The sequence below is a fragment of the Podarcis gaigeae genome, assembly GCF_964106915.1.
Source record: "Podarcis gaigeae genome assembly, chromosome: 1".
Classification (NCBI taxonomy): domain Eukaryota; kingdom Metazoa; phylum Chordata; class Lepidosauria; order Squamata; family Lacertidae; genus Podarcis; species Podarcis gaigeae.
The window spans coordinates 9,053,241-9,076,099 of record NC_139678.1 but is presented as its reverse complement, the minus strand read 5'-3'; the positions used below and the strand labels follow the sequence as shown (position 1 = coordinate 9,076,099).

The 22,859-nt window shown below is 45.2% G+C and overlaps 1 protein-coding gene and 1 long non-coding RNA gene across 2 annotated transcripts in view; one reads left to right on the top strand and one right to left on the bottom strand.

Annotated features, from left to right (window-relative positions):
- LOC310841796 (homeobox protein SIX4-like) overlaps positions 1-20,029 on the top strand; it is a 26,243-nt gene extending 6,214 nt beyond the window's left edge. Inside the window, exons 2-3 of the mRNA XM_083733277.1 lie at positions 11,285-11,994; positions 17,423-20,029. Of these exons, the coding sequence (XP_083589403.1) occupies positions 11,285-11,994; positions 17,423-18,210 (1,498 nt within the window). The 3' untranslated portion in view covers positions 18,211-20,029. The remainder of the gene's footprint in view (positions 1-11,284; positions 11,995-17,422) is intronic.
- On the bottom strand, positions 18,884-22,859 carry LOC310844879. The gene is made up of 3 exons (XR_014564372.1): positions 21,943-22,859; positions 19,029-21,775; positions 18,884-18,991 (listed from the first exon to the last, which is right to left on the bottom strand). It is a non-coding gene; the product is annotated as an uncharacterized lncRNA (long non-coding RNA).

The following is a 22,859-nucleotide window of genomic DNA, read 5'->3' as shown; positions in this document are numbered from 1 at the left end:
AAGACTTCTCTACTTGTTGTTTTCCTTACATGGGAAAAATGGCATCGCTTGGTGGTAGAGCACCTGGTTTGCACGCTGAAAGTCCCATGTTCACTCCTCCCAGGTAAGGCTGGGAAGGACTCTTACCTGAAAGCCCTTCTGTGAGCAGGTACATCATCTTAAAACAAAATATGCTTCTTGCTTCAGAATTCTATCCTCCTGCATAATAGACAGATTAGCTCATATAAAGGATGATTTAGCTGAAATTCCAGCATTTTAGGTTGGACCAGATGAACCACTGTGCCCAGTGGCTTAGCGTGGGGGGTGCAGGCGGGGCCAGCCACACCGGGCGCAACATTTTGGGGGGGGGCGCTCGCGCTGCAGTGCTGGCTGTGCGAATCCGATCCGAGCCACCGGGTCGCCGCCCACTGTGGAGGGGGAGGGTGCCAGGGGTGCGGTGCGTTGTGGAGCGGAGAGAGAGCGAGGGAGGGACTATCTGGGGGAGGGACAGTGCAGCGGCCGCCCAGCACAGCGCTGAGTGCGGGAGAGAACCACACCCGACCAGCCCAGGCAGCAGCAAGAAGAAGCTGGCAGCGGCGGCGGGTTAGGGGTGCAAATTACTTGCCTTGCCCCGGGTTAGGGGGCGCAAATTACTTGCCTTGCCCCGGGTGCTGACAACCCACGCTACGCCGCTGACTGTGCCCTTTCCAACTCCACAATTCTGTGATTCTATAACCCATTAAAACAGGCATGATAATTACCATATTTTTTGCACCATAACACTCACTTTTTTCCTCCTAGAAAGTAAGGGGAAATGTCTGTGCGTGTTATGGAGGGAATGCCTACGGGTGGCATGCCTATGGATTTTCCTCCTCTAAAAACTACGTGCGTGTTATGGTCGGGTGCGTGTTATAGAGCGAAAAATACGGCATTTAAGTGAAATATTGTTTTGTTTACAGTCATACCTCAGGTTACAGACACTTCAAGTTGCATGTTTTCGGGTTACGGACGCGCCGAAACTTGGAAGTACCAGAACGGGTTACTTCTGGGTTTCGGTGCTCGCGCATGCGCAGAACCACCAAATTGCGACCTGCGTGTGCCCAGACACAGCACTGCAGGTTGTGAACGTGCCTCCCGCACAGATCATGTTTGCAACCCGAGCGTCCACTGTATTTAATTTATTTCATTAACAAGTCGCTTCCTATGAAACCTCTCAAAGCAATTGGCTAGTTAGAAATACACACACACACAAGCTTCATTGTTTTATTGTCTTAAAAAAAAAAAACTTGTGCTGGGATACTGTAGGGAGTGGGTTATAAAAGCAGCGTTCTAAATTCATTTTGCACCTGCCTATCGGCCATTAGTGAAGATGCCCGGGTGCCAAGATGACGCCTGTTGTCTCCACCACCTGGAGGTGCATGCCTAGGGGTTCTGGGATCCTGACTGTTTGCACACACTAACAACACATCCTGTAGAATTCTATCCATTATCTTTTATCTGCACAATCGGAATGAATTTCAGGAGCCAAAAAGTCGTATTGAAAAATATGACTTTTGAGCCGCCTGGCCCCAAAATGGCAGCTAGGCATTCCGTTTTGGCAACTGTAGCCCTGGTTTAAGGAGCCATTTGGCACCTAGCTTATATATCTGAGTTTCTAACGCTGTCAATAAATAGTGTTTTAGGCCTCAGGCAGACGTGTAGAGAAAGAGAAGACAAATTAGCCACCTAATGTGTGATTCATGTAATGCATAATTAATTTATAAGATTTGCTGCCGTAAGAATTGAAGGCTACTGTCCTGCTTATTTGAAATATTGATAGGCTGCCTTTTGCATCCTGTCAGGGCAGGATCCAAATGCAATAAGCCATCATAAACTTAATAAAATACCAGCGAACCAGCCCACTAAGCCCATCACCAGAACGCTAAAATCAAATGCTCATAGTTGAAACAGCACCAATTCAAACGGTTGCGCTGTAAAACCCATTATGCAAAAGCAATTTTAAACAGTTGGGTTGTTAAAGCCCACTTGAAAGCCAGCAGTGATGGGACTTGGCAGGCATCACTTTGTAGCAGTTTCACAGGCATGGGGCCACAGCTGAGAAGGCCCTTTCCCCCTCTCTACCTCCCAGTCTAATTAACCTTGAAGGCAGGCACATTAGCCAGGCCTTCGAAGATGACTTCAAGGTGCAAGTAGGTCATCTTTGGAATGCTCTCCCCTGTGGAGTTGTGCCTGGGCCTCAAGAATCCCCCAGATAATTCCAGAATATTCTGAATGTCATGGCGTGCTGCTCGTGAGGCCATAGCATGTTACAAACCAAGTTACCCAATACTGGTTTCTGAGAGCTAAGTCTGAACTAGGGCTAGTGGAAGGTTATTTTTTGCAAACGTGATGGGATATATTGGCAGTCAGGAGGCACCCACGTCTTCATTTTTAATGGAGTTGCAGGCTTATTCAAAAGTAAGGTGCTGGAAAGTATTCAAGTCTCTGTCTTTCCTTCCTCCATCCTAAGTAGAAAGAAAATGGCTAGTGTGTGCTTAAGCCATTTTTTCTTTAAAGGCTTTAAAGCCCTATATGGCCTAGGACCCTCGTACCTACGGGACCGCCTCTCCTGGTATGCCCCATGGAGGACCTTACGGTCTGCAAATAATAACATCTTGGGCCTCAAGAGAGATTAGGCTGGCCTTGACCAGAGCCAGGGCCTTTTCGGCCTTGGCCCCAGCCTGGTGGAACGCTCTGGCACAAGAGATCAGAGCCCTTGGTCAGGGCTCAGCCTGACTCCCCTTCCCTTTTTGTATAAGAACTAGTATGAAAGAGGCCTCCCAGCATTCTCACAGGCCCATATAAGATCAGCGTACACAGTTGGGCCCGATGAGCATTTACTGTTCCCAACCCAAATCCTGCGGAAAGCCATCTAATTCAGATTTTAATTTCATCCCGACTTGTTTTTAAGAGGTGATTTAATTATTGTTTGATTTTATATCAATGTTTATATTTGATATTAGCCGCCCTGAGCCCGGTCTCGGCCGGGATACAAATAAAAATTATTATTATTATTATTATTATTATTATTATTATTATTATTTCTTATACTTGCTGAGGAAGGGGTAATGACTGAGAAAGTGGCGGGCATGCATGCAAAAGGCCTCAGGTTCATCCCACAGCATCTCCAGTTGAGAAGGATGTCAGGAAACAGGTGATGTGAAAGATGTCTGCTAAGGAGCCACTGTCAGTCAGGGCAGGCAGTTCTAGAATAACGGCAGGTGAATTGTTTGCTCTGAGAAGGCAGCTTACTACGTCCAGTGCTGAGGGCCTTCTGGCGGTTCCCTCATTGCGAGAAGTGAGGTTACAGGGAACCAGGCAGATGGCCTTCTTGGTGGTGGCACCCGCCCTGTGGAACGCCCTCCTGTCTGATGTCAACAAAATAAACAACTATCTGACATTTAGAAGACATTTGAAGACAGCCTTGTTTAGGGAAGTTTTTAATGTTTGATTCTATTTTTAATATTCTGTTGGAAGCCACCAAGAGTGGAATAAATAAATTATTATTATTATTATTATTATTATTATTATTTACCTTTGGTCTCAACTCAGAGTAACCCTATGGAAATTAACGGACATGACTAAGTTATGGATATGTGACTAGTGACCTCATTGTATTGTTCAAGTCATCCTCTGAAAGTTGCTTTATTTTGGCAACCTTACCTTACCCAGACATACAATCAGTTGTCTATCTTCATCGTTAAACTGGTTTTTATCTGTGTTTTAATGATAATTATTTTATGTACACTTGTTCTTACTGGTTTCCTGGATTTTACATGTGTTTCGTCTACAGTTTTGTTATATGCAGCCACTTAGCTATCTGATTTCATAAATATTTTGACATTAATGCAAGTGCATTGATTTCAGTGGGTCTACCGTGAGTAGAGCAGAATTGGATGCAAACCCATACTCAGACCCTCCAAGTGTCCCTATTTTTCAGGGACAGTCCCAGATTTACAGGTTTCTGATTTGATCCCAGAATGTCACACTTTTTCTTAGGACGTCCCTATTTTCATCATAGAAATGTCGGAGGGTTTTAAGTTATGTGACCCCTGAGCCAAGGAGATAAGTAACTATTCATCCTTTAGAAGACATCTGAAGGCAGCCTTGTTTAGGGATGTTTTTTAAAAAAATGTTTAATATATTATTATGTTTTTATATATGCTTGTAGCCTCCCCACAGTGGCTGGGGCAACACAGTCAGATGGGCGGGGTATAAATAATAAAATTATTATTATTATTATCATAGAATAGGATGTCCCTATTTCCATCAGAAAAATGTTGGAAGGTATGGAGTTTATGAATCCTGGAACAGCAGGACCTCCTCTAACCTCAAATAAAATTACAAAATGTGTTTTTAATAAATCAACCCCTCGCCTTCCCAGGCTTCAGAAGTGACTTGTGTTGCAGCATAGCAGGCAGAGGGGCCGTTTTTTGTGAGAAACCTCAATACGCATGCAGAGCTTTGGATCGTGACCAGTGGCGTAGGGTGGGAGGTGCAGGGGGGGCCGGCCGCACCGGGCGCAACATCTGGGGGTTAGGGTTAGGGGGCGCAAATCCACGGGTTAGGGGGCGCAAATTACTTGCCTTGCCCCGGGTGCTGACAACCCACGCCTCGCCACTGATCGTGACCAGCAGTTTTCGTAGGATGGTGCCTTAGCTTGGGAGCTACTTTCTGTAGGCTGGGGGGGGGGCGGGTTGTCCAAGGATTCCCAGATCTCAGAGTAACTTCACCTGGTGCAGAAATCAGTGGGCAGGTTGCTCACCGAAGCATATTACACCGATCCTGGTCCGACTGCACCGGCTACCATTTAGTTTCCTGGCCCAATTCCAAGTGCTGGTTTTGACCCATAAAGCCTTAAACGGCTCAGGATGCAATTCCTCAAGGGCCACCTCTTTCCATATGAACCTACCCAGACCCTGAGATCGTCTTCTGAGGCCCTCCCTTGTGTGCTGCCTCCTCGAGAGGTCCGAAGGGTGGCAACATGAGAACAGGGCCTTCTCTGCAGCGGCTCCCCATCTGTGGAATGCTCTCCCCAGAGAAGTTCACCTGGTGCCTTCATTATACACCTTTAGGCACCAAGCAAAAACATTCCTTTTTCACCAGGCCTTTGGTTAATTTGATTGACATCCTATGGCTTTTTAAAATGTGGGGTTTGTGTGGAGGGGAGGTTATTGGGTTGTTGTTTTGATTTTGATTGTGCATTTTGTGGTTTTACATTTTGATTTTACTCTGTGAACCGCCCTGAGACCTCCGGGTATAGGGCAGTGTATAAATCCAATTAATAAAAATAATAACAATAACGACAACAACTTCAGAACCCAAGGCAAAGCACAGGAAGCCGGAAGGTACAAGTGTCTCATTCATTCTTATTTTCTTTTATTCCTCTAAATTTTCACAATGTCCAGAATAGATTTTTCAAGTCTTACCCCAGTGGGGTGAGACAGGTCATGAGGCAGCCTTCATTAGCCTGGTGACCTCCAGCCAGCTTGGACTACAACTCCCATCATTCCCAGTCAGCTCGCTGATGGGTGTTGTAGTCCAAAACAGCTGGGGGCTGATGGGAGTTGTAGTGGCAGCTGGAGATAACCTGGTTGGTGAAGACTACTTGTAAGTCAACTATGAAGGGGGATCAAAAATGACTATAAGTCAGTGCAGAAGCACACATGCATGTGTGCCTGGATGCAGAAAAGTCTGCTACATGGGCTGGCGTTCCCGATGCATTTCAATATTTATCAAGGGTAAAATGATACGATCGAAACGTGTTTGGATGATCAATCTTTGCAGCTCTTTTCCTCCCTTCGTACAGACATGCAAGCTGTCCCTGCCTCAGCCTGATGGTTGAAGCTGATTGTAACTGGCTGAATTGTTTTCATAATGCACCTACTAGCCCAAATACTCTGGATGCAAGCCAACCGGGTTTAATCGTTTTCAAGGGCCCATTGATCCCAAAGGAAGAATTAGGCATTGGGCTCACATCTCACCCATTGAAATCAGTGGGGTTTGAAAAGTACTGAAATTGGGCTCGACTGTGCCTTAAATAATTAAAATGCGCACCATAAATAATGCAAGAATTTAAGTAGTATAAATGGCATGGGGTTAAGTGAGAACCTTCTTGTGTATTTATATGCATGTAGTTGAAAATCAATAACAAATACGAATATAAATTATTATTTTTTAAAAAAAAGAAAAGCAAGAAAGCAAGATCATGTGGGACCTGGAAATCATGTGGGACTAGATTGCCATAGCTTTAAAGACATTCTTTGTCCTTGAGAATAAATATTTATATAGCTTCCAATCTTTGCTCAGAAGTTGCGTGCATTTTTCTGCATGGTAGCAAGTTCAGATAGCAGAAAATATTCCATCATTTTTTAAAAAATCAGCGGTGGGAAAAAAGAAGTTATATAGGTGAGAAGGAATGATAGCCAACTTTGAGAAAGAATTACAGGGGTGTATGTCGTCCGTAATTTTATCATTCCAAAAGTTGATGACAAGGCACATCTTTCTATGAATTTATAATGTTGGTTCTTTGTTGCCCTTTTTTGGTAAGTTACCATAAAGCCATTTGTCTTTTCCAAATTAAACTTGGGGAAGGGCTTCAGCCAGGGTTAGAAACGGAGATATATCAGCTAGGTGCCAAATGGCTCTTTAAACCAAGGTTACAGTCGACAAAGAATTGCGTCTAGTTGCCATTTTGGGTTGTTGTTGTTTAGTCGTGTCCGACTCTTCGTGACCCCATGGACCAGAGCACGCCAGGCACTCCTGTCTTCCACTGCCTCCCGCAGTTTGGTCAAACTCATGCTGGTAGCTTCAAGAACACTATCCAACCATCTCGTCCTCTGTCATCCCCTTCTCCTTGTGCCCTTCATCTTTCCCAACATTAGGGTCTTTTCCAGAGAGTCTTCTCTTCTCATGAGGTGGCCAAAGTATTGGAGCCTCAGCTTCAGGATCTGTCCTTCCAGTGAGCACTCAGGGCTGATTTCTTTCAGAATGGATAGGTTGGATCTTCTTGCAGTCTATGGGACTCTCAAGAGTCTCCTCCAGCACCATAATTCAAAAGCATCAATTCTTCAGCGATCAGCCTTCTTTATGGTCCAATTTATGGCCATTTTGGGTTAAGACGGCTCTAAAGTCTTATTTTTCAAATGATGGACTGGCTGTGGTTGATTATCAGTTAAACACCTGGCTAATTCAGATGACAACCTTAGCTAGATTAAGAGATTTGAGAATTTAAAGAAGAAAAGTCTCTTGATCCAGGGACAGTCCACATATATATTGGCCTGTTCCAACCTCTTTTTCTTAATGAGGAGTGCTCCTGCTCAGGCTGCACAGAAAAAGCATGTTGGTTCCTCAAATTCATTCTGATTGTACAGATAAAATATGATGGATAGAATTCTACATGATGGGGTATTAGTGTGTGAAAACAGGCAAGATCCAAGGATCCCCAAATTTGCACCTCCAGATGATGGAGATGTCAGGCGTCTTCATCCTAGCATCTTCATTTTGTTGCAAGTGGCCAGTAGCCGGGTGCAAAATGCTGGCTGCAGCTTAGTAGCAGAGCCTCTGCGTTGCATTCAAACGGTCCCAAGTTTGGGGATAGTGTGCACCCCGGAAACGATCTCTTTCCGCTTCTGCCTTCTGGACGAAGGTACAGGGTTATAAAGACTAGGACTAGCCGCCTGAGAAACAGTTTCTATCCAAATGCAATTTTGGTTTTAAACACAGTGTAAGGTAGTCTCTGTGTGAGTATATTGCATTCAATTATGGGGTATCAGAGTTTTTAGGGGCTAAACAGGCTGGGATAGTTGGGACAGCAGGCTTGTGGGTTTTTGAATGTCTGGTGTAGATTTTTCAATTTCGTTGTTCTGTATGGGACAGTGACAATAAAGATTATCGTATCGTATGCTAGCATATTCAGGTAGGGTTGGGAGAGAACCCTGTTCAGAATCCTGGAGAACAACTTTCAGTGGTGTCCAAAAATTTTTCAAAGGGTGGCAGATTTGATGAAGTGAAGGGCGGTGAGGGCCAACCAAAATTGTTGACCTTTTTTAAGGATAGACGTTGTTGAGCTTTTAAATAAACTGCCACAGGATTCACTGGCGGAGGAAGAGGAGTGCAGGGGGGATCCTGGTGGGGTACCATCGCGGCTGCCCCTGCAGGCGGCGCGCCATTCCCCCAGGACGCATGCCATGCCTTGGCGGGTGGCACACCACTCTCCCGGGATGCGCATCAGCCCCGCCCCTGCCTGCTCTCCGCCCCCCCCCCCCCCATGCCAGAGCATGAAGCTCCACCACTGGCCGGATTAGGTCCCCAAAACGGACTTTGGACATGCCTGGTAGATGGACCAGTGGTTTAAACTGTCTATATGAAGCAGCAAATCTAATGCGCACCTCCGTTTTCAGAACCTTGAAACCAAAAAAGCATTTGCTGGGGAGTGTAAATACGCATCAAATCTAACACACATCCTAATTTTCATGACATCGCATTCAAGTACGGTAAATACGGTTAAAGGTAAAGGGACCTCTGGCCGACTTTGTGGTTGCGGCGCTCATCTCGCTTTATTGGCCGAGGGAGCCGGCGTACAGCTTCTGGGTCATGTGGCCAGCATGACTAAGCCGCTTCTGGCGAACCAGAGCAGTGCACGGAAACACCTTTTACCTTCCCACCGGAGCGGTACCTATTTATCTACTTGCACTTTGACGTGCTTTCGAACTGCTAGGTGGGCAGAAGCAGGGACTGAGCAACGGGAGCTCAGCCCGTTGCGGGGATTAGAACTGCCAACCTTCTGAGTGGCAGGTCTAGGCTCTGTGGTTTAACCCACAGCGCCACCCGCGTCCCCGTAAATACGGTAGTTTTGTATACATTTTTGCAACTGGGGTTTTAAGGAAAGGTCGAAAAATTAATCCTGATAACATTTAGGCTGGATGTGTGTGTTCTTCTGTGTATGGGGTTGCCTAATGCCACACTCGATAGCAGACAAGATGCCAAGAACACATTGTTCCCCCTGGCATTTCTCCAAATGGCTGCAAATAGCTGGGCGTCCCCCACATTTGTGCCTCTCTTGAGGGCACTTTAGCAGGAGGCAGAGGCTGGCCTGAGGCTATATCTTTCCTTTTGATTCCTTTTGCAATAAACATGTTGGACTGCCCTGGAAATAGGAGCCGGAGAGGACATTTGCCTCTTCTCTGTGCTTGAGGAAATGGAAATACAGTGGTACCTCGGGTTAAGTACTTAATTCGTTCCGGAGGTCTGTTCTTAACCTGAAACTGTTCTTAACCTGAAGCACCACTTTAGCTAATGGGGCCTCCTGCTGCCGGTGTGCCGCCAGAGCACAATTTCTGTTCTCATCCTGAAGCAAAGTTCTTAACCCGAGGTACTATTTCTGGGTTAGCGGAGTCTGTAACCTGAAGCGTCTGTAACCTGAGGTACCACTGTATATAAAAACATTAAAAAATAGTCCAGTAGCACCTTAGAGACCAACTAAGTTTGTTCTTGGTATAAGCTTTCGTGTGTATGCACACTTCTTCAGATACACCGAAACAGAAATCACCAGATCTTTATGCACTGTCCCTCAGAAAGTTTGGAAAAGAAACAGAAAGAGTGGAAAGTTTGCTGGCCCCTGCACTAGATGCTCACCTGACAAGGTCCCTGCTTGGAGGGTCTGGATCTGACGTGCATGGACGGCAGCATTGGATGGTGTAGGCAAAGATGGCCAACGACCTGAATGGCTTCGGAAGAGAACTGGGCAAATTCATGGAGTGGCTTCTAGCAGTCGGAGGCAGTGATGCCTCTGGATTTCAGTTGCTGGAAGCTACAGAAGGCGAGAGTGTTGCTCTTGTGCCTCAGTTCTGCTTGTGGGTTTCCCACAGTCATCTGGTTGGCCCCTGTGAGAACAGGATGCTGGGCCTGTTAAGATGGCATCGTTGACTTGTTTAATTAGAGAAGAATCATTACTGGCATTTTTTTTGTAAGGACTGCAAACTTTTTACGGACTTCCAGCATGAAAGAGACAATTAACTTGTAATATCAGGATTTGAAGATTTTTTAAAAATTGGTTTATAGAAGATAGAATGGTTGGATGAGTAAATACTCTGTTTAGCTGCAGGACAGAGAACCAAAAGTGGCTTTTTTCCCCATTATCATTTTTACCCTTCTTCCTTTTCTTCTTCTTTCTGCTTCTGTTCTTTTTTAGATTAAGTATCTGTATTATTTCCATGTACAGTGGTACCTCTGGTTAAGTACTTAACCTGAAACTGTTCTTAACCTGAAGCACCACTTTAGCTAATGGGGCCTCCTGCTGCCGCTGCGCCGCTGGAGCACAATTTCTGTTCTCATCCTGAAGCAAAGTTCTTAACCTGAAGCACTATTTCTGGGTTAGCGGAGTATGTAACCTGAAGCGTATGTAACCTGAAGCGTATGTAACCCGAGGTACCACTGTATTATAGAAAGAGACTTGGTAGTGGGTCTGAATTTTTATATATGCTTGAATAAGTATCAATAATAATTTTGTTGTTGTTGTTATTATCAGCAACAACAAGATGGGCCGTTGGCCTGACCTAGGAGAGAGAGCTATGTGTCTGCTCTCCTTGAAACCTCAAGTCAAAAAGCAGTTCTCTCTATATGGAAAATGGGTGTCTTCAGGGAGGATAGCCTCAAAATCTTCCCCATCACGTGCTAGTTTTCTGTGTGCAGGGAGACTCTCCCTGCCCCCAGAATGAGGCTGCGTTCAAATCAAATCGGAGGCACCATTTGAATTCACTGCTCTTTCTCTCTCTTTTTTTTCCAAATAATATTTATTATTTTCAATAGGTAAACATAATAAAAAAGAAGAGATTAACAATAATAAAGACAAACAAAAAATAGAAGAAAAAGAGAGAAAAGAAAAAAAGATACATACAACATATTGCCACTTAATTAAAATTAAATACCATCCATCTTCATAAACATAGTATTTGACTTCCTCGAATCTCTTCCATCCGAATTTCTTAGTAATTATATGTAGCAGTTTCCAATATCAGTGTTTCAAAAGACCATATCACAGTCCTAATCATATTACATAACTTTCCTTATCGTACATTTTCTTCTTTGTAAATTTAATTCCATTTTAATCCTAGGCCTAATTGTTTCTTTCAAGTGATTACATATCTTTAATATTACAATATTTATTCAAATAGTCTTTAAATTTCTTCCAATCTTCCTGGTGTTCCTCTTTCTGGTCGCAGATTCTCCCAGTGAGAATCACTGCTCTTTCTCTCTTGCATTGCAGCGAGTCAGATGGCAACCCCAGCACGGAAGATGAGTCCAGCAAGGGCCAAGAGGACTTGTCTCCCCACCCGCTTGCCAGCGCCTCTGACGGAAGTGCTACCTTGAGCCTTCCTGGCCACATGGAGCCCGTCTACATGCAGCAGCTTGGAAACTCCAAAATATCTCTCAGCTCCCCGGGGGTTTTGTTGAATGGGAACTTGGTGCCCGCCAACCCGTCCCCCGTCTTCCTTAACGGCACCTCTTTCATCCAGGGGCCCAATGGGGTCCTCCTCAACGGGCTCAACGTGGGTGCCGCCTCGCAAGCGGTGCCCTTGAATCCGCCCAAATCGTCTCCGAACGCCTTGAGCAATGGCATGCCCTTGGCCGACATGCTGGCCTCTTCGTCGGAAGACGTGAAAGACTTCAAAATCCTCCAGGCTTCCATGTCCAACTCGGCGGCCCCATCGACAACGACGACGACAGCGTACAGCCCCAGTTCTGCCTCTTTCTCAGGTCTGATACCAAGCCTTGAGGTGAAGAGGGAAGAAAGCGAAGAAGCCATCGCCTCGCAAGACGGCAGCTCCATTGTTACCTTCACAGGCCCTGTCCAAATAAACCAGTATGGCGTCGTCCAGATTCCCAATTCGGCAACCAACGGAGGCCAGCTCCTCAACGGAGGCATCAGTTTTTCGCCGGTGCAGCTCCCTCCTGTATCAACAGCAACTTCCCAAGGTAGGTTTTTCTCTCTTTCCAATCTGCTACGGGGTTCGGAAATCTGAGCCTCTTGCATATTTTCGTAGCCGTGCTTCGTGCGTCAAATTTGACCCACCTGCACCCCTCCAGGACCGCAACTCCCATCAGCCCCTGCCATCATGGCCGTGATGTCTATGGCTGTGCCTGCTGAGGCTGATGGGAGTTGTAGGCCAAAACATCAGGTTCTGTATGGAATGCATAAGCAGGTCCCTTCTGTACACAGAAGGAATTTTTCTGCAAAGAGAAGGTCATTTGAGCGTCTCCACCCCCATCGTTCAGCCTGGACACTGAGGTCCAGTGCCGAGGGCCTTCTGGCGGTTCCCTCTCTGCGAGAAGCCAAGTTACAGGGAACCAGGCAGAGGGCCTTCTCGGTAGTGGCACCTGCCCTGTGGAATGCCTTCCCACTAGATGTCAAAGAGAAAAACAACTACCAGACTTTTAGAAGACATCTGAAGGCAGCTCTGTTTAGGGAAGCTTTTAATGTTTGACGGACTATTGTATTTTAATATTTTGTTGGAAGCTGCCCAGAGTGGCTGGGGAAACCCAGCCAGATGGGCAGGGTATAAATAAATTATTATTATTATTATTATTATTATTATTATTATTATTATTATTATTAATAATAATATAAGTTGTGGCAGTTTTTGACAGTCCTCCCTGGGTCACCTCGCATGCTGTCCCTGGGGGGTGGTAGTGGTCTCTCTACAGCCTCCTCCCCAAAAAATGGCTCCTGGAGGTTGAGTCTTCTGGAGCAGAATGGCTCCTGGTGTTGAAACGGGAGGCTGGGGAGGCGTGGGGGTTACCAGAAAAAATGAAGAAACCCACCCACCTCATGTGTGGCTTATTCTCATTGATCTAAGCCTAGGATTCTGGCAGCTAGACATTGAGGATCCCTCCCCCCCACTCAAGTGTCACCTGCATCCAATAAATAAATGAGCTCCGCACCATCTAAATCAGACCTGAAAAGTGATGTCTATAGTGTACCTTTGGTTGAAATTTAAAGTATTTAAGCAACGTTGAATCAGAGGGAAGCAACCATTTTCTCCCACAGTTTTCTAAAACGCGCATCTCTTCAAATACCTCTCTTGAAATAGTGAAGCTAGCTTAGTTTCGTGTGTGTTTTTATTTTTTATTTTTTAAAAAAGTTATCCTGCTCTGTCAGTCCTGTAAAATTGGCTAGCATACATGAAAAGGAGTGGAAAGGATGTTCCCATGTTGGGGAGCCAACACTGAGAAGGCCCTCTCACAGATCCCTACCTGCATTGCATCTGAAGGAAGAGGGCATGTGTAGAAGGTTCTCTGGGGAATAATAATAATAATAATTATTATTATTATTATTATTATTATTATTATTATTATTATTATTATTTTATTTGCACCCCACCCATCTGACTCATGGCTCATGCAGGAGGAGATGGCCATTAAGATAGCCTGGTCCCAAACCGTTTAGGGCAGAGGTGGCTAAGCTGTGACCATCCAGAAGCTGGACTACAACTCCCATCATCCCTGACCATTGGTCATGTGAACTGGAGCTAGTGGAAGTTGTAGTCCAAAGCACCTGGAGGGCCACAGGTTAGCAACCCTTAATACAGGGCTTTAGAAGTCAAAACCAGCATGTTGAATTTGGCTCAGAAATGGATTGGGAGCCAGCATAGCTGTTTTCAAACTAGTTAGATGTGTCCCTTATTCCCAGGCCCAGTTAGTAACCTAGCTTATCATAGTTTCCAAACTCTCTATTATTTTTTCTTGGTCATTTTTGCATTTATAAAAGACAACCAAAGTAACCAGATCTCAAATGCAAACAGTAAGGTAACCTATATTGGTCAAGTGAGAGCTCATTTTCTTGGTATATGATCTCCCTGGACTGAATTTTAATTGCATCAAACAACTTGCTGCAAGGAGCCAAGAGCTTCACATCTCCAGTCTCCATTTTTCTTCTACCCTGGAGGAGATCCTTATAAATAGTTCTCCACTCCACCATCTGGGCTTCTCAAAATACCTCTTTGTTCTTTGCTGAGCTAGAATTTGCATTCCGATGCCTTCTGCAAAAAGACTAATCTGACTGCGATTCACATTAAGTTGCTTTGCTTTGCTTTTCGGTACTGATTCTCTTCTCTTTTCCCCCCAAATTTTTAAATTCACTTTATAACAAAATAAACAACACAAACAGAAAAACAAACAATACAAACAAATTATTGTCTTATCCTTATTTTTTCTAAACATTTTTAGGTGAGCTTCCCCAAGTCCCCCCTATCTGATTTTCATTTTACCTCATCTTTAGCAGTTTACATATATCATAATTTTTAACCATTTTTTTATCACACTTTCTTTCACCATAATAATATTCACATTTTATCCCTTACAAGTAATACTATTTTAAAATACACTATCTTCTACTTCTAAGCCTTCAGCCTATATCTACTTCCAAAGCTATTCTAAGATTTAAATATTAACATATTTTTTCAAATATTCTTTAAACTTCTCCCAATCTTCCTCCACATCTTAAGAGGAGGATTAAAAGGCCAGGGAACTGACTTCTTCAATTGTGTTAACATGCGAGTCATTCGTAACTTTTGGACAATGCCGCAGTTGCTGGATAAAACTGCCTGAGAGCCAGTGTGGGGTAGCAGTTAGTGGGTTGGACCAAGGACCCAGGAGATCAGGGTTCAAATCCCCGCTCGACCATGAAGCTCTATGGATGACTTTGTGCCAGTCACAGTCTCTCAGCCTAACCTGCCTCACAGGGTTGATGCATATCTGTCAATCGTCCCTTATTTGGTGGGAAAGTCCCTTATCCCAGCACCGTGTCCCACTGCTGTCCTTTATTGATGATGTCCCTTAAATTTCCCGGGTTTCAAAGGAAGCAGCTCCTCTCCCTCCCTCCCTGCCGGCCAGGGAGGAGGGAGGCTCCAACTGTGTTGCTTGGCTGTGTTGCTCACCCAATGAGGAGTCTAAGAACGACTGGGGGGTGGAGCTTGCATGCCTTGTGCTGATCAAATCGGCCGCGTTGCCTTTGCTCAGCGCTTCCCAGCGGAGAGGTGACGGTGGTTTCCCTTGCTGCATCCCCTTTGCCGGGTTGCTGCGCTGTGGGAACCACCGCTTGAGGCTTCGTTTGGCTGCTGGCTGGGCTTTCTGCCTTTGGCTCAGAGGGGCTCAGAAGTTGAACATACCTGTGCTAAGTGCTTGGATCAGAATCGGATGGATACGTCATCGACGGCCCACTCATCCTGGCTGGGGGAAAAGGTCTGTCTGGAGCAGGGGCACATGGTGGAGTAAAAGGAAAGGCAATCCTTTATTTTGGCTGCCGATCCCTTATTTTCGAGGCTGCTGGTCCCTTATTTTCAAATCTGTAAGTTGACAGCTATGGGTTGATGCGAGGATAAAATTGGCGCAGGGGAGGGTGGAGAATCATAGAATTGTAGAGTTGGGAGGTGTAACCCACTGCAATGCAGGAAAGTTTTGCCCATCGTGATCCCACAGCCCTGAGATCAAGAGCCTGATGTTCTACCGACAGAAAAAAATTAATAGTGCCACAGAACCAGAAACTGATTATTCCAGCCTGGCTGGGGCTGATCTGAGTTGCAGTCAAAAGCATCTTCGATGGCACCAGGTTCGTGAAGGCAGCGGCCAAGGAGTGATTAGCAGTGCATCATCATTCTGAAGCTCCTTTTCTCCTAATTCAGATCTTTATAGATCTAATCCAGGCGCCTGGAGCCAAGCGTTCGGATGTGTCATATCCTGGTCTTGGCAAGGCAGCAGGAATAGCACTCAGATGAGCAACTTGCTCAGACAACGCCTGAGAATGAACAGAAGGCTTAAAGTCAGGGTGGCTATTAATGAATGTTAGAAAGATGTTGGAATGAACTTATGTGGTTTTAGCAGAAATGTTATAAAGGATCAGGAAAAAATAGACTGTTAATTGGTGAAACGAGGGAAAGTAAAGTTATATTATATTAAGATTAGAGGACAAAAATTGGAAAAGATGGAAAGGATTTGCTGAAATAGTTAACCGAACTAGAATACAAAAAAGGGAGGTGTGAGGAGGTCAAGGAAACAAGCTAACGAAAGATAAGTTATGGGAAGATTCGATGTGTTATTTTTTATTTTTTTTTAATGGATTTTATTTTTCTGTCTTCGTATTTTCTTTTTCTTTTTTTCTTTTAATTTTCATATTACGGTGTGTTATTTCTGTTGTTGTTTAATATGATGTTTTTACTTTTTCTTTTGGTAACCCTTAAAACCTTAATAAATATTATTTAAAAAAAATAAAAATAAAGTCGGGGTGGCTAACCTGAGGCCCTGCAGTTCTTTCTGGACCACAATTCCCACCACCTCTGGCCAGTGGCCAGTGGCTGGTGGGAACTGTACTGCAGCAGCATCTTTTTGGCCATGGATTAGCCATCCTTGGCTTAAAGGGGCAGGCCTTTTTTTGGCTTGGAGCTTAGATCTCCTCTGTTAAATCCCTCTGGATTCATTTCCTGCCTTGCTTGAAAGACCTACATTGGCTCCCAGGACGTTTCCAAGCACAATTCAAAGTGTTGGTGTTGATCTTTAAAGCCCTAAACAGCCTCGGTCCTGTATACATGAAGGAGCGTCTCCACCCCCATCATTCTGCCCGGACACTGAGGTCCAGGTCCAAGGGCCTTCTGGCAGTTCCCTCACTGCAAGAAGCAAAGTTACAGATAGGTAGCCGTGTTGGTCTGCCATAGTCAAAACAAAAAAAATTCCTTCCAGTAGCTCCTTAAAGACCAACTAAGTCAGTTCTTGGTATGAGCTTTCGTGTGCATGCACACTTCTTCAGATACACTTCAGATTCTTCAGATGTGTATCTGAAGAAGTGTGCATGCACACAAAAGCTCATACCAAGAACTGACTTAGTTGGTCTTTAAGGTGCTACTGGAAGGAATTTTTTTTGCAAGAAGCAAAGCTACAGGGAACCAGGCAGAGGGCCTTCTCAGTAGTGGCACCCGTCCTGTGGAACACCCTCCCATCAGATGTCAAAGAGATAAACAACTAGCTGACATTTAGAAGACATCTGAAGGCAGCCCTGTTCAGGGGCGTTTTTAATGTGTGACATTTTAATGTATTTTTAATCTTTGTTGGAAGCCGTCTCGTTTTTGTGTTGCCACCCTCTGGACCTCTTGCAGAGGAGGCACATGAAGGAAGGCCTCAAAGGATGATCTCAGGGTCCAGGTGGATTCATATGGAGGGAGGCGGTCCTGAAAGATTTTATTATTATGATTATTACTATTTAAGTAATTTATTAATGATTATTACTATTTAAGCTGCAGGAGACACAGAAGCACATGGGCTGTGGGACCTTGACTTTGCAATCTTTATTCTGCACTGATGCACAACTTTAAGACTATTCCTGTTTGTTTGTTTTTCCCTTCCTCTCCCACCGCAGGCAACTTGCCGCTAAATCAAAGCACCCCGAGCAGCAGCACGTTTACAAGCGACTCCGCCGCGGCACAGCAAGGGAAAGTGTTTTTCAGCAACCTTCCTCCCAGCGCGGTGGTGTACACACTCCCCAACTCGAGCCAGGCAATCGGGCCAGTCAAGCAGGAAGGCCTGGAGGCCAGCCTGGTGTTTTCTCAAGTCATGTCCCTGGGCCAGAACCCGCAACTCCACGCAACCCTGCCTTCGGACAGCCTCTCTGGCGGGGGGCCTTCCTCGCTCGTCAACGTCACCCTGTCGCATAACTTTTCCCTGGGACCGCCCACTCTGATAAACTCCGAAGAACTCGGCTCGCCCGTGTCCGAGAGCCCGCCCCTGTCGGCCCCCGCCACAAGCGGGGCGACCGTGGTTTCCATCACCAACTCAAACTATGCAACGCTCCAGAACTGCTCCCTCCTCGCCGGCCATGACCTGATGTCCATTTCGGCAACGCAGCCGGCGCTGGGGGGGATCGGCCCGGCCATTGGCGGCCACGTCGGACCTCACCCGTCGGCGCAAGTGCACCCCCATTTCGCCCGGGAGCAGCGGTTGGTGCTGCAGCCGGTCACCAGCCTAAAGGAAAACTTCTTGTCCGAGGCTGAGAGCAAATCCGCTAGTGGCTTGATGATGCTGGATTCGAAAACCAAATACGTAATGAGCAATATGGTCGACGCAATCTGTGAGGAGCTGGAGACAGACAAAAAGCAGCTGGCCAAGCTCCAGACTGTGCAAATGGATGAAGATATGCAAGACTTGTAAATTAAATAATAATAATAATTAATTTTTTTGGTTCATATTTCCATAGAGAAGTCTCTTCCTCACGAGGCCCTAGACGCACAGAGTGTTCTTGTTGTTGTTTTTCTCACCTGGTCAAGATATGCATACAGAATAACCAAAAAAAGAGAGCACATTTTGAAGGGTCTGCTACAACGAAGTGGAAATCTCCATTAGGAAAATGAGATTGCCATGCGTTTTTTGCATGAACTCTGACCTTTGTTAAACTTGGTAATGGGGGTGGGCTGGGCGGGGGGGGGGGGAGGTGCAACATAGCAGTCAGATACGGTATTGTTTGGTTTACTAATATAATCCAAATAGTTTTATTAGACATGCAACACTTCCATGTATTTTCAGAAAGTATATCTTCCAAATATTAGATAGGAACGAGAATTACCTTTTTGAAAAGTCTGGGTTTGGGAAGCCAGTCTCTCGCATTTTGTTCTTGGGCATTGACGAAGGTGGTGTTTGTTTTTATGGAATATTCTAGATGATACCTCATGAGCTGCTGTTACCTCCTTGGCAGAGAAAGCGCAATGGCAAACAACTTTTTTTCTTTTCCTTTCCCTCTTTTCCTTTTTGCATCAGAGTCCTTTTTGCACCCCAAACTTCTGGGCACTCAACCTTTGTGGTTCCTGAAACGTTATGTGACTTTTTCTTTTTCTTTCCTTCTCTGTAAGGCCCCCGTCCGCACTATATGTGTATTGAAAGCACTCTTACACCACTTTTAAACAGCCATCGCTTCCCCCACAAGAATGCTGGATACCTTGGGGATTTATTTTTTAAAAGTTGCTGCATAAAGCTGTGATTCCCAGCATAATCAACCCCTCTCCCTAGGAACTCTGAGCAACTTCAACAAACCGCAGTTCCCAGGGTTGCTGCTGCTTTAAATGTATAGTGCAGATTGCGCCTTAGGTAGGATTAACCAACATGGTGCCTTCCAAATGTTGCTAAACTACAGCTCCCATCATCCCAGATCATTGGCCATGCTGGGTTGGAATGATGGGAGTTGTAGTCTTAAAGCAAACACACACTAGAGGGGCACCATATTGACAACTCCTGCTCTGAGAGTTTGGAATCAGTGCTGTGGAAGAAAAAGTCCATTTTGCAACTTGAAATCATGCAACGTAGAATCCTCCGCCCCACTATTTATGTAAATATTGTTTTAATTGCTCCAAAAGGGACTCCTCTTTTTATTAGTATGTTGGGTTGTATTTATAGCTGTTGGTGTCCCATTTATCATTTTTAGACATGTTGGAACAGTTTTTAGAACTGCTTAATTTATTTTTGATATTTTTGAACAGGAAGTCACTTCTGACCATTTTTAAAACCTTCCCCGCCCCCTCTTGCTAGGGCTTGCATCAATTGGTGGTGCTGTTGTTTTAAAAAAATGTTTTTCAGGCTGATTTAGACAAAAGGTTAAACTTTCTGATGTTGGAATATAAACGAATGCAATTCAGAGACTCTGGGACATTTCCCCCCTGGCACCGCTTCTGCCCTGTGAATTTGTGTTTTCTGCTTTAAAGTAATATTGCAACGTTCATGTATTTTTCTAAAGAAGAAGAATCCTGCGTGCCTTTTTGCCTAGTGGCCTTACATCTTTGTGACAACAAGCACAGCTAATGTACAAAATGTGAACTCTGTTCTGCAGCAATCTAACCTGATTTATCTTACTTATCTGTGCAGTCACTTTGAAACTAGTGCCAGTGCTCTGATAAATATGGAAATTGTGATTGGTTACTTGGGGTGAAAATGCCCCCTTGGCGCACAAAGCGAACAGATTAAACCATTTGAAACTGGATAACTCTGCCCCAACCACCCCGTACTGTCCGTTCTTCTTACTTTACTTTTTGGAGTTGCAGTGATTTTGGCAAAAGGGGATTTTTGAATATAAACCTTGATGTCTGCTTCCCAGTTTTAATTCGGGGGTGGGGGTGGGAATCCCTAGGTCTGTGAAAGAAGGATTCCACTTGATTGAACTCAGCTGGTAATCTCCTCTTTGGCCCACATTATCCTGAATCTATCTTTGATCTAGAATAAGCAGCCCCCTAACATTACTCAGAAATAGAATTGTTGTAGTGCCATTTGCAACATATACAGGGAGGCTTGGAATCTAAGCATGGCCAAATATTTGATCCCTTTTGTCAGTGGGTTGTATTTCGCCCTTTTTTGTCTGCGTGCAATAAAGTCAACAACAAGCACGTCTTTAATAACTCTGAAGATGACGGCAAAGGATTTGTTTGCACATTTTACTTCCTTGAAACAATAAGGGCATTTCCGCATGCAATGTTTAAACCTTGCTTTAAATTGCCCTCGGCTTTCTCTTCCGCCATGGTCCCAACCTGCATTAACTGCATCCATCGCTTGTGACAGGAACTGCAAGGGAGATGCTCAGAAGTCCCTTGCAGAACGAGTCTGTGAGACTGATAAGGGGAGAAATCTAACTGCAGTCCTGTGGTTCTCGTCCCTCCCTTATGTTGCAGGGCTAGGCAATGCTAGCAGAGGGGCTCTTTGTTTTTATCTCACAAACAGGTCTCCAGAAAACCATTATATGGCCTTTATATGCAGTGGACAAACATCTTGACCTGATCTGTAATTGGCCTAGTATCGGCATGTTTACTGGGCAAATGGTAGTATGAGCAAACAGAACCTGGTCAGGAGAGCTTTTGTGAAACCATAATTGCTATGGGGCGTTGGAGAAAGTGTTTATGGTCTCTCACCATCCTTAGGGCAGCTGGAACTGGTGCAAATTCCCCTCCTTTACCTGTAGACTTCCTGGTGGGATTCCTGGACTTCGTGAATGCGGCCAGTGGAAGGCAAGCAGGGCACTAGCCCAGTAAGCCCAGTCTGCCTAATGTGTCCCACTTACAACCTGTTAGTGTCTAATACAGGGTTCCCCAAACTTGGGTCTCCAGCTGTTATTGGACTACAACTCCCATCATCCCTAGCTAGCAGGACCAGTGGTCAGGGATGATAGGAACTGTAGTCCAAACACGGCTACTGCATGTGCAGAGGAGGGCAACCAGGGTGGTCAAGGGGCTGGAAACCAAGCCTTATGAGGAACAGTCGAAGGAGCTGGGAAAAGAGGTGGCTGAGAGGATAGCCATCTTCAGGTATATTGAGGGCTGCCACAGGAAGGATGGAGCAGGCTTGTTTTCTCCTGATCCGAAAGGTAGGACTTGAACCCATGGCTTCAAGTTACAAGAAAGGAGATTCCGACTAAACATCAGGAAGAACTTTCTGACAGAGCTGTTTGACTGTGGTACAGACTCCCATGAGAGGTGGTGGCCTCTCCTTCCTTGGAGGTTTTTAAGCAGTGGATGGATGGCCATCTGTCATGGATACTTCAGTTGAGATTCCTGCCTCTCAGGAAGTACGACGATAACCCTGAGGGTCCCTTCCAACTCTACAATTCCATGATTCTATGGAATTTGTGCTTTATCAAAATGCTTTTTTAACTTATTTATTTCTGACAGACAGGAGCTTTGAAAAGGAATACTTTCCAAACATACTATATGGCAAGAACCTTGGCAACAACCTTTTCAGTTGTCTATCTAGCCGTTAATTAATGGCAGTGGCGTAGCGTGGGTTGTCAGCACCCGGGGCAAGGCAAGTAATTTGCACCCCCTAACCCGTGGATTTGCGCCCCCTAACCCTAACCCCCAGATGTTGCGCCTGGTGCGGCCGGCCCCCCCTGCACCCCCCACGCTACGCCACTGATTAATGGTGTTGAGTGTGATCTGTTTGATTGCTCGCCGCCTTTAGTTTTAAAGAATGCAAAGTTTGACTTACAGGTTTTAGTGTGTCTTTCTCTGCGGCCGCCTTGGACCCAGTCTGAACGCATGCTCCAGAAGTTTAAGAATGCCAGAATTTATGTGCTTCTCTCACTGTGGCTAAACAGAACCGCCATGGCATAGTTTTGATCATTATCTCATTCGGGTTTATTTTTTTTAAGGGAAATTAAGTATCCTAGGCTACAAAAAAGGCAAATTTCTGGCTCAGTTCAACCCTGAAGTGGCCTGTTATAGGATTTCATAGAATTGTAGAGTTGAAAGTGTGGCTACGATTCCAGTATGCAGCTGGTGGGCTGGATCTGAAGAGACACAAAATGTAATAAATTGAGCCAGTGGAAGATCCTGCACCATAATGAATTGCAGCGGGTTGGACTAGATGACCCCCAGGAGACCCTTCCAACTCTTACTATGATATGAAACTTGAGATCTTGCGCAAGGTCTCGTTGGATTTCAGCTCTTTTTTTCGCATACAAGGATATTGCACTAAGCCAGAAAACATAACGAAAAGCCCTTCTCCTCCAGGAAGAGGCCTTCTGTTTGCCAAAGAACACCTCTGAATCCTGTCTAAGGTTGTCGGACCTTTGCTCAGTTGGGCCTCTTTGTGAAAAAAATCCGTGGACAGCAGGGTTATAGAGCAGTGCCCCCTTTTGAAAGGTCCTCCTCAGTTCACTGAGAAGACTCCTTCACACATGTAAACACGTGTCCTCTGCACTTGATTAGTTAAAACGTCTGAATTGGCCTTGCTTGAAAAGCACTGGGTTCTGAATTTTGAAAAAAGTTCTGTCGGTGGCATTGTATAGTGGTACCTCGGGTTAAGTACTTAATTCGTTCCGGAGGTCC